The 12,895-nt window shown below is 38.6% G+C and overlaps 1 protein-coding gene across 2 annotated transcripts in view; it reads right to left on the bottom strand.

Moving 5' to 3' along the window:
• LOC128687034 (uncharacterized) overlaps nt 1–12,687 on the bottom strand; it is a 197,515-nt gene extending 184,828 nt beyond the window's left edge. For both annotated transcript variants that reach the window (XM_070082410.1, XM_070082411.1), the window contains exon 1: nt 12,526–12,687. In XM_070082410.1, the coding sequence (XP_069938511.1) occupies nt 12,526–12,624 (99 nt within the window). In that variant the 5' untranslated portion in view covers nt 12,625–12,687. The remainder of the gene's footprint in view (nt 1–12,525) is intronic.
• Nucleotides 12,688–12,895: the final 208 nt, after the last annotated feature.

The raw sequence follows: 12,895 nt of genomic DNA, 5'->3' as shown, positions 1-12,895 counted from the left end.
ACTATATTGAGTTAGGATTAACAACTGGGCGTCTACACTGCAAACTGAACTGTTTGCCATTCTAATGGCGCTAAAGTTAATTTATGGAACTGAGCCAAGCTTAACTCTAATTATTACTGATTCTATGTAATAACTGAAGGCTCTTGAGTCACATCATGACTAACAACATGCTCATTGGAGAAACCAGATATAGATACTCAAAAATCCAGGAAAATTAATGTAAAATTGTTACAGATTCCATTACACACTGGATTGTTCCTTCAAGATAAACTTGATAAATTAGCCAAAAAAAAAGTACTCTGAAGGCAAATTTAGAATATAACTTTGATGTGTCCCGGTTTAGCACTAGGAATGATATTAGGATAGAAGTAATGAAAATGAATGTATAGGAATGCAGTTAGAAGCCAGAGTAGATTTATCATCCACTATGATAACATGAACGTAGATAAGTACGCTTATGTAGCAACTTGCAAAGTGAACTGACTGACTGATATTGTAGTGGCCAGGTTTAGGCCACCATCTCCGGCAGTAAATTTCCTAAATATGCTTGCAACAGATAAGTGAACTGTAGATCTAATTCCAGATGCACTCCTGTAAACTGTTTTGGGGTCTAGTTCCCAGTGTTCCCCAAAGTGGTCAATATCGACCCCATAAGGGTCGATGGTATTATCGAAGGGGTCGATAAATGGCTGGGGGTCAAAATGGAGTCAGTAAATGTCTGGTGATCTCTGCGTTGTGTATCTGTGGCCTTCCACCCTCACCCTTTGTTCAAAAGTAAAAGCTTAAGTGACTATTGGAGCCATGTAAATACTGTTATTAAATACCCCCGGCTTTCTGCAGTGGGTGAATAATTTTTACTTGCTTTCAGAAGTTCGTACTAGGTTGTAGGTGGTTTTAGCCATGCAAATGCAATTCTAACTAAGCAGAGGAACAGAGTGAACCTGGAAAAAGAGTGATGACTTACCACTAAAACTCGCCAGTCTCTGGAAATATAAACACATAAGCAGTATAATGTGATCCTGTATGTGTGTTTATATTTCTATTGTGTCGGTATTTATACCATTTATTCCCATCATCAGTCTCTAATCAAATATTAGTACCTTTGATAAATTAGATACATGTGCAACACTTGGGTATCTTTAACGAGGAGACGTTTCGCCACACAGTGACTTCATCAGTCCATACAAAGGAGAATGGAGAACAAAAGGAATTTGAGGTAATCAGTCCCTCAGCCTTGAGTAAACAGGTGAGGTACAGCAGTCGTAGGTGGTATCAGTTAGTTTAATATCTTTATTATGCACCCCATACCCATCCTGTGGGCGGTAGTCAAAAGATTACAAACGTACATAATGGGTCCAGGGACTGGATTTGACAAATCCAGATGTGGAAGTAGGTCATGCCTAAAAATTAGGCAAGTGAAGAATTCCCCGTATTAAGATTCCAAGGTGTTGCTGTGTCTGACAGGAACTTGTCGGTTTTCTGAACCATTCATCTACATTAGTACCTTTGTTGATGCTCATCAGATCCGTCCTTCCCATTAATGATATCAACACTTTCACTCTTATATTTTTCGTAATTTAAATATTACTTATGTTTTATGAAGCTATTTTTATTCATTATTATTATTGGTAGTACTATTAGTTAAAGTACTATTTATTAAATTATTTTCATATAATCAATATTTGTGGGTTCATGAACAATCTGAAACTTCATGAAAGTGTTATGAAGTGAAGAGTTTGGGGACCCTTGGTGTATCCACATGTTCTTGAGTTACCGTCCACAGGATGGGTACAAGGGTTACTACTAGTAAACTAGCCTCTTTGGCAGCAAAATCTAAAAAAATCGAAATCTTGACACCGTATTTCTGGTAAGTGTCATATACCTGGAGGATACACGACACTATGAATTAGTTTGTTAAATGAACGAACACACTATATATATAATTGTGTAACCTAATCCTGTAATTTACAATAAAAAAAATTCAACCATACTCTCCTAAATTTTTACCTCAGTAATCAGGGATATTCACCGAGGTGTAAATCTCTCAGCGTATATACACAACGTTCATCCATATTTTAAGGAATTGCTTGAATTCCTATGTTAAAGTTTAACTTAACCTTGTCCAGTAATAGTAATATGCATTTCCACTGCAACTGTTTAATCAATATTTTGGGGTTCGAGTGATATACTGAAAGAAAGGATGAGATATTGATATTTCGTCAGGGGAAAATGTCACGTGATGCGGGTCTTAATTATAAGATAAGGGCTCACTGGATCTTCCACGAGGTATCTACACCGAGGTATATATGTACTGTGAGTATACAATAAGTATTTACTTAAATTCATATTTTATGGATTAATTTTTTCTTTAAAATTGGTCTACAGATAAACTGAATCATTAATTACTTAGGTGAAGTTGATAGAGGTGAATTGAATCATTAATTACCCAGGTGTAGTTGATAGACTTAACTCAAAATGATGAACTTCTGATCATTTGAACCAGGTCATTCGCCTCTTAAAAATATTATATTCTATCGAAGATGTGTGGGAGAGAGAGCAACGACCATGAGGAGTATTGGTGGACAGCGTGGCTTATCTTGCTTATCTCATGGTGCGTGCTCTCAGCCTGGCCAGCTTGTGGTTTATGCTAATGTAGTGGCTTGAGTTCGCCTCATTCATCCTTCCTCTGTACTGGTGTAGTAGAGACAATCTCAACAATTCCTTTGACTGACTGCACATCACGCCAGCTTAGCCTAAACCTCTTCACATGACCGCACAACAGGCACGCATGAGGAAAAAACCTCCTTATATGACTAAAGAGTGTAGAAATATGCAACGAAACTGGCTCCAGAGCTGAGAGTTATAAGCTATGAGGAGAGGCTAGTGACATTAGAGGACAAAAGGACCAGGGGTGACATGATTACGGCGTGCAAAATTCAGAGATGAGTGAGGGGTAGACAGGGAGAGCCTGGTACAGGAGGTCACAGCTGGAAGTTTAAAACAGATGAATCAGAAGGATGTCAGGAAGTACTTGAATAATTAGGAACATGTGCAACAACTGGGTGTTTTTATTTAAACGCGTTTCGCCAACCAGTGGCTTCATCAATTCAGCACAGAGAAAATGATATACGAAGACGGCATATGAGGTAATCAATCCACCAGCCTTGCAAAACTATACAAAGAAGACAATATATGATGAGATAATCAGTTCCTCAACCTGGAAGCCGATGTTCAGTACCTACGTCTTGAATCTTAAGTATGGGCAGGAAGACTGACTCTTTAAGTACTGGAGTCAAAAGTGGTGTATAGTCACAGAGGCACCCTCTAGTCACCAATGGCAGTAGGTTATTTCCGAAAGTTGGGACAGCTGTAACTTAGCAAATACGCTGTAGGAGATACCCTTTGTACCAAGATTCCATGTTGTTGCAGTGTCAAATAATTATCATTGCAGTAATGGTACACAGTAACGACAAGATAGTAAGTTTATTCAGGTATACACAAATGCAGTTACATAGATTATCATACATAGCAGCATGTGTGTAGAGAACCCTTTGAGTGGTCAGGAAGTGAAGAAACCTAGACAGCGAAGTGGCTGACGCAGAATCAGAACATAGTTTCGAAGATAAGTATGATAGGTCCCACGTAGTCAGGAGAAAGAGCCAAGCCGCGGCCAACGGAGAGGCGGAGCCACGAACTGAGAGTTAACGCCTACAACCACAATTAGGAGAGTACCCAAGTCACACATGACAACAAACCTCCTCACATGACTATCCAAGCACGCTTGACAACCAACCTCCTCACATGGCTACATAACAATAACAAACACGGTTAACAAAACCTCGCATGGACACACAAGCAGGGCCGGATTACCGCATAGGCAAACTAGGCATTTGCCTAGGGCCCCGCGCATTTGGGGGCTCCGCGGTCCAAGGGGTTCAGGGGCTCATCCAAGACTGCGCACATGGTGCAAGTGCAAAGGGGTCCGTACCTAAAAAGTTCAAGTGTTTGGAGAGTAAAATTGATTTTTAAAAATTAATCAAAACAAAAATAAATAATGAAATAAAATAAAATAAAAATAAATAAACCTAACCATAGATGGCAACACTCAACACGCCTTTGTTTACATCAGAACAGCTGTGTTTTCCCACTAATGGGTGAGTATGGGAGATTCCTCTCCAATTTTCTGTAGTAATTACACGTTATCTAAACTTGTACTGTGACAAATTAACTGAAGTGTTGTTGATAGACATTGATGTGTATGGATAAATGTTTGTTTTCGCCTCTAAATGTTAAGGGAGGTACCTGATAGGGTTACTTGACCAGTAAAGACGCATGGACCAGTAAAGACGCATTTTTGGTAAAAATACTATAAAGAAAAACCTAAAAACGCAAACTGACTTCCGTTTGTAGGTTTTAAAAGCACTTTGTCCTGTCTTTAAGTCTTTATCATTTCAATAACAGATCTCAATTGATTGATGTTCTACATCACTTCCGTCGCAAATGCTTAGTTTTCAAGTTGCGACGGAAGTGATGTAGAACATCAATTAATTTACTACATATTTCCCCAGAAACACATAAGCCACATCAGAAAATCGTTGGTTGGGTGAAACTGAAAATTGCCCCTTCATTCTTTAATTCTCATGTCCTTATCTATGGTGGTAGGCCATATATCATGCAAAACATAATGATTAGTTTAGTTATGAAAATGGTAATATAAATACCATTGTGCATTGTTCTTGGACTCAGTATGATTTCTGTTTAAGTAAATTGGAGATCAAGGAGGATGAATTAGTAAAATATTCGTAGCCCAAATCACTAATCTAATCTATGGTAAAAGTTCTGTATATGACTCCTTTCTGGTAACGTTTTGAATTTTTAGATGCGCAGCCAGAAGAAAGGGGGCTACAAGGGCCATATCCCCCCAATTGACAGAAAAAAAAAATTTAATAATAATTAAAAAATTAATAATAATTGATAATGAAAAATTTGTATTTGCATGATTACAGACAGTGATACATCCTCATTATGGCATCTCGTGAACGTGATGTTGGACGTTCTTATGCGAGTGGGTCACAGAAAAGAAAGAAGAAAATTCAAGGAGAACAGAAAAAGAAAGATGTAGGAAGCTGCAGAAAGATCACAGACATGCTCACGAAAACAGTTTCTGTTACCAGTACAGTTGAATCTGCAGATACGTCAGATCATACAGGAAGCCCTCCCTCCATTATTTCTCAGCCAGCATCTACTTCTTTTGTGTCTCCTCTCAATGTCTCAACGGACATTTCATCCACAGGATTTGTCTTAAAGATCCTGCCTCATGGCCAAATGTAATCCCAGATTCTCTACGTAATGCTTTCATTGCAGAAAACTTCATTCAGACTCTGAACATTGACTTTAGGAAATCAGCAAGGATTTATGATGATGGAAGTCGTCGTTGTTTAAAGTCATCTATGTTTTATAGGAAGCTTGCAAATTCAGAAACTGTGAAAAGATCATGGATGGTATACTCTGAAAGCTCAGGAAAAGTGTACTGTTCAGCATGCAAGCTATTTTCTACCAAAGAAAATACCTTCACACAGGGGTTCAATGACTGGAAAAATTCCAAGCGTTTCGAGGAACATGAAAACAGCACCACTCACAGGAGCTGCATTTTAGCCAGTGTATTTCGTGCACAGAAAAAAGGCTTATTGGATTCTCATTTGGAAAATCAAACTGAAAAAGAGCGCACTTATTGGAGAAAAGTTCTAGAAAGAGTTGTTGCTGTTGTAAAATTCTTAGCTCTAAGAGGACTTGCTTTCCGTGGATAAAATGAGGTTTTTGGTTCGGAAAACAATGGCAATTTCCTAGGAATCATAGAACTGTTAGCACAATTCGATCCATTCTTAGCAAATCATGTGTCACGCCTTGGGAATGCAGGAAGAGGCACCGTATCTTACATGTCATCTACTATATGCAATGAATTTATTGAACTGATGACTAAGAAGGTCCTCAATAACATAGCAGCTGTGAAAACTGCAAAATACTTTGCAATAAGTGTAGATTCAACACCAGATACTTCACATACAGATCAATTGACATTCATTGTTCGCTTTGTCGACTCCAGTGGTAAGCCTGTAGAGCACTTTATAAAATTCATTCCTCTTTCAGGCCATGATGGAGGAACAATGATGAATGTAGTACTGGATACTCTGTTTGAACATGATCTCTCTATTATGGATTGCCGTGGCCAGAGCTACGACAATGCAAGTAACATGGCGGGTAAATATAATGGATTGCAAGCCCGTATCAAGCAAATCAACCCACTTGCTGAATATGTGCCCTGCTCAGCACATTCTCTTAATCTTGTTGGGTCATGTGCTGTGGAGTGTTGTGTCGCTGCAGTTTCATTTTTTGGACTTTTACAAGCACTCTAATTTTTTCTCTGCTTCAACGCATCGGTGGAGTATACTCAAGTCAACCATTCATGGAGATGTCATCAAATCATTATCAACAACAAGGTGGTCAGCGCAGCATGATGCAACACATGCTTTGAAAGACAGCTTTGCTGAAATACGTTCTGCTTTGATCCAAATAGCAGAGGATGAAGACCAGACAGCAACTACAAGAAGCGAAGCAGCCAGCTTAGCATCAAAATTGGAAGATTTTGAATTGGCCTTACTCTGTGTGCTTTGGGACTGTATACTGGAACGGTTAAATGCCACGAACAAGACACTTCAGAAAATTGAAATTGAAATGGATACTTGTGCTAACCTCTATGCAGGCTTAGTGGAATTTGTAAGCTCACTTCGCAATGATGAAGCTTTTGAAATGTTTGAAGAGAAAGTTAAACTGCGGGTGAAAGACTACAGTTACCGGGCTGATCATCAGCGGTGAAGGAAGAGGAAACGCAGTTTTGAAGAGCCAGACAATGAAATTGTGTTGCTACCAAGGCAGAAATGTAAGAGAGCTACATACTTCGTCATTCTGGATTCACTGATTACAGAATTGGTGAAAAGAAAAGAAATCTACCAGAATCTCAATGTAAGTTTGGATTTCTGTTCAAAATTACTACTATGCCAGATGCAGAATTGAGAGAAGCTGCATTAAAGTTGCAACAACACCTCTCAGCAGATGTTCAGGACACATTTGTTGAAGAAATAGTTCATTTTTCTGGGTATATGAATCAGATTAACGCTCCACCTGAAAAATGTGCGCCCTCAGCTGCTTTGAAATGCAGGTATCTCAGAAACCTTCCCTAATGTTGACATAGTGTATCGCCTTTACCTAACACTTCCAGCTACTAACTGTGACGGAGAACGTTTATTTTCTGTTTTGAAAAGAGTGAAAACCCAGTTCCGTTCAACAATGAGCCAAGACAAATTGTGTAACCTAGCCTTGTTGACCATTGAGTCTGATCTAACAAGAAATATTGATTTTCAGAATATAATTGATGATTTTGTCACTATGAAATCCAGAAAAAAGTTTATTTAAGAAGTGCCTGTGAATATAAACAATTCTTTACTTTCTTGAGTTTATATGATTTGATAGTATTATGCATGATGCATTAATAACAATAATGGTCAGTGATTTATAAAGGGAATAATAGTGCTGTAGTGGTTATGCTGAATATAATAGGTACATGATGTCACTACTTTAATAGCCTAATCTAGTAATACTATGCTGTCTTGAGTTTGTTCTCTTTAAAATGCATGATTTAACAAGATAGTTATTATGGCTGTTGGTAAATGGTTTTGGTTGTCTTGATGTACTTTCCCTATTAAATTTAATCTAAACAGCCAGAATGTATTTAATTAGACCTTAAACAGGCTCACACCGACCCCCCCCCCACCCCACCCCCAAGCTGGAAGGGGTAGATTCGCTTACCCGTAACTCAAAGGGGCCCCGCCAATCTGAATAGCCTAGGGCCCTGCACACAAGCGTCTATCGACAAGTGCCTCTGACAACTGGTAACTAACACATGACAAACCTTACATGACTACACAATAGGGTTGACAACAAACCCCACACATGACCACACAACACGCACGTTTGACAACAAACTTCACATGAACACACAAGCACAGATGACAACCTCTCTTAACCTAGTAGCGATCAGCGCAGAGGCGGAGTCATGAGCTGATACTCGGCCCTTGCAACCACATATGAGTACATACAGGTGAGTATAAGCCTCTTAACATGACTATACAACAAGCATACTTGACAACAATTACCCTCACATGATCACAAAGCATGCTTGGCAACTAATCTCCTCACATGACCACACAAGAACCACGCATGACAATATAGGTGTTCACGCACCACATCTTTCAATCTAAGTTTTTGTATTAAAATATAGTATGAAAAATATAGTATAAAGGGGGGGGGGAAGGGAAGGGAAAAAACACATGTTAGTGGAGGACTCTTGATTCAAGGAAGGGAAAGATAGCTACACTTACAAGTGTGTATTTCTTCTAAAAAACACTACTACTACTACTACTACTACTACTACTACTACTACTACTACTACTACTACTACTAATAATAATAATAATAATAATAATAATAATAATAATATCATTTACTACAAGTACATGTACGTGGTATACAGACTTAGCTGGCATCAATGACATACTACTATATAGAAAGCCCCTTGTTATGCTGAGCATTTCGGGCAAATTAGGCCAGTGTCTCAGAATGCGACCCATAACAGTCGACTAACGCCCAGGTACCCATTTTACTAATGGGTGAACATAGACAACAAGTGTAAAGAAACACGCCCAATGTTTCTACCCTGACTGGGAATCGAACCTAGACCCTCGCCGCGTGAAGCTTTAGCCACCAGGCCACCCCTATACTATTCTTGACTGGTGTTGTACAGTACATATTTTAACTGCAAGAAAACATAAATCATGGGAAGCACTAAACCTGCATCTCATACAGCACCTTAGAAATACAAATTAAACAGGCTTGATCCAAGGAAGAGTCATTCGCCAGCAATAACGACCTCCCTTAAAGGTCCTCTGCAATTATCTAATTACCAAGTTTTATAGGAAGACATCTTTTTGTATTTGTCCAAGACTTATTTCAGTAGGCTAATGTTATAATGTTTGTATCACTCTCAGGTACTCTCCTCAAATTATTTATTACTAACGCTATTATTGCTTTTGTAACGAAAAAATGAATAATTACTTACATGCCACTTTTCTATTTAGAGTTAAATAACTATCGTTGCCTTCACAGCCTCGTAATGTTAGTAAATGTGGATACAGAGAATTTATTGGTTAAGCTTATCTTTCTTAATTGTACGTTTGTAACTGTCAGTATATTATCAACCAAATTTAAAATAATAATATACAATATTTGTTATTTAATTTAGCGGGCGGTTGATGAGCATAGCAATACATATTATGTAAATTCTCCTATATTAAGCTAGTCGAAAATTAGATAGTAATATAGGTTAAGAGCATTTTTTGTGGTAACCAAAAAAATGCAACTTAACCTATGAGTTAAATTCTAGGTTTGATTAAACTGGATTTCTTCTTTTTTATTTAGAGAAACAAATGTTTTTCGCCCTAAGACCAAAACATAACTGTCTCAGTAGTACAACCTACTTAATATTGGAGAATTTATGTAATAAAACACAAGCTCTAAAAGCAAATATTAGCTAAATCTTCGTCACACTGAACAATCATTTATACAAGCCACTCTGAATATTCTTAAACGATTATTCCAACAGTTTTTAACATTGTAACTCATTGATTTAGGCTGTTTCAAGTTGGAAAGAGATGACAGTTCTGGTATAATGTACCAAAACCTTGTATTGTTGTTGTTGCCACTATTATCAGTTCATACATAAAATTTACGTGTAGATTGTATAATACAATAAAACTCAGTAAAAAAAAAACTAATTATAAACAACAGGTTATCAAAATAAATTGGACCAAATATGTATTATGCAGCTGTTGCATTATGTTGTTAAGAATATAAAAAAATATCTTTATAAAAAAAAAACTCAAATAAAAGCTACAAAGCGAATCCCAGTTAACAAAAATTAATTACGAAGGAAGACTGACGGTATTAGAAATACGTACAACTGTTAGTAAACAGGAGGAAATATATGATAAAACCATAACGGGAGAGCCTTTAGTGTATCGCTGGCCAACCAGGTAGTCTTCATGCCCAGCTCCATGTTACAGCTCTGGGATACGTGCTCACTTTGTATAAATATTTGTCTTCGTGTGTGTACTGAGAGCAACAGTGCATGTACACAGCGTGGGCTATATTTTACTATACACGGTATACACCTAATAAAAAATTACATGAATCCTAGTAGGCTGACTGAGGGCCCCTGGTGACTCCCAAGACAGATGACATCACAGTAATTATAAGTAGCAACTTATTCCCAACTTTTAATTTACTACAGTAGAGATGAAGAACTGCAGGTTACCCTCCCAGGATACACTTATCATTAACAAATTAATGGGGAAGTGCTAAACCCGTAGGAGTCATGTTGCGCCTGAGGGCATGAGAAACAATCAGGTTCCATCGAAGGAAGGGAAAATCAGGTCCCACGCCTGATATCAAGAGTCATTCACATGAGTCAAGGAACCTTCCCATTGATAAATTAGACACATGTGCAACACTTGGGTATCTTTATTGAGGAAACGTTTCGCCACACAGTGACTTCATCAGTCCATACAAAGGAGAATCTTGAAGAACAGGAGTAGTTTGAGGGACTAATTACCTCAAACTCCTCCTGTTCTTCAATGATCTCCTTTGTATGGACTGATGAAGTCACTGTGTGGCGAACCGTTTCCTCAATAAAGATATCCAAGAGTTGCACGTGTCTAATTTATCAACTTGTCGGATCTCTGAACCATTCATCTACGAATGTTCCCATTCCGTGTATCAAGAGCCCTTCACAGGAGTCAAGAAACCTTCCCATTCCTTGTATCAAGAGCCCCTCACAGGAGTCAAGAAACCTTCCCATTCCTTGTATCAAGAGCCCCTCACAGGAGTCAAGAAACCTTCCCATTCCTTGTATCAAGAGCCCTTCACAGGAGTCAAGAAACCTTCCCATTCCTTGTATCAAGAGCCCCTCACAAGAGTCAAGAAACCTTCCCATTCCTTGTATCAAGAGCCCTTCACAGGAGTCAAGAAACCTTCACATTCCTTGTATCAAGAGCCCCTCACAGGAGTCAAGAAACCTTCCCATTCCTTGTATCAAGAGCCCTTCACAGGAGTCAAGAACCTTCACATTCCTTGTATCAAGAGCCCCTCACAGGAGTCAAGAAACCTTCCCATTCCTTGTATCAAGAGCCCTTCACAGGAGTCAAGAAACCTTCACATTCCTTGTATCAAGAGCCCCTCACAGGAGTAAAGAAACCTTCACATTCCTTGTATCAAGAGCCCTTCACAGGAGTCAAGAAACCTTCCCATTCCTTGTATCAAGAGCCCTTCACAGGAGTCAAGAAACCTTCCCATTCCTTGTATCAAGAGCCCTTCACAGGAGCACAGGAGTCAAGAAACTGGTGGCCTGGTGGTTAACGCTCTCGCTTCACACGGTGAGGGCCTGGGTTCGATTCCCAGCCAGAGTAGAAACATTGGACGTGTTTCTTTCCACCTGTTGTCTATGTTCCCCATCAGTAAAATGGGTACCTGGGTGTTAGTCGACTGGTGTGGGTCGCATCCTGGGACACTGACCTAAGGAGGCCTGGTCACAGACCGGGCCGCGGGGGCGTTGACCCCCGGAACTCTCTCCAGATAAACTCCAGATAATTCCTTGTATCAAGAGCCCCTCACAGGTGTCAAGGAACCCTCCCATTCCTTGTATCAAGAGTTACAGGAATCAAGGAACGTTCCCTGAGGGATGGAAGTATGAACTTACAGATATAATTCATAATTACAAGTCACTCTCTACCCTAAATCCCCACATTTAATCATTTTTTTCTCCCACCATTCTGACTAGATTCACTAAGGAAAACCCATCACTGTTTAATATAAGATCAGAAATAAACACGGAAGCAAGAGAGTAGACACTAAAACAAAAGTTCTTCATCCTTTATCTAAAAAAAAAATTTAATTTCTACTATTAACAACCTCGTATTTCGTCACCTTGAAAAAAAAAGTAATTTCTACTATTAACAACCTCGTATTTCGTCACCTTGAAAAAAAAAAAAAATAATGGTGAATTTAGGTACTGGTCAGAAGCTTTATTTTATATAAGCAGGATATCCCTACCCAAAAACAGATATTATTATAATCATAAGTGAGCGGTAAACCCGTAAGGGTCATACAGCGCTGTGAAAAAATAAATACAATTAATTATAAAAGTATTAAGCTAGGATATTGTATGTTCTGGTTCTTAATGTTTGTGAATGATATTCAGTACACAGGCTGGGATGCCCCTAGGCTCAAGTATGTACACAACACCGGCGGGTTTAGAGCTTCTTGCACTTATATAATAATATATAAAACATTATTTAATATGCAACGTTAAGTAAAACTCACCAAGTTGAACCTGCCACAATTCTTTCCTCGACTCACCTTCTGGATGATCTCCACATCACATCTGTTATCCTCGTCAACATAGTCAAGCAACACATATAATATAGACTGTGATGAAAATGGTAGTCTTGTGGCCATGATGGAGAAATAACGAGATAATAAATGTGAGAGTGTAGTGTGTGGCGGCCTCCAGCTGGTCTCTCCTCCCTCCGACCTTCTCACATCTACACTCACTGTTTACTCACTCCTAACTTATTTTTTTTAATTTAGCTGACATGAAATAAATTTATAATTTAATTTTATATTGATATGGCACTCCATTTGTATTGAAATTAAGATTGTAAAGATGTGAGGACATGGCCATATGTGTTCGTATGTGTGGCTCATGACCTGGGTTAATACCTGGCCA

This window comes from Cherax quadricarinatus, chromosome 7 (genome assembly GCF_038502225.1).
Source record: "Cherax quadricarinatus isolate ZL_2023a chromosome 7, ASM3850222v1, whole genome shotgun sequence".
Lineage (NCBI taxonomy): Eukaryota > Metazoa > Arthropoda > Malacostraca > Decapoda > Parastacidae > Cherax > Cherax quadricarinatus.
This window is presented reverse-complemented; position numbering and strand designations above follow the sequence as displayed.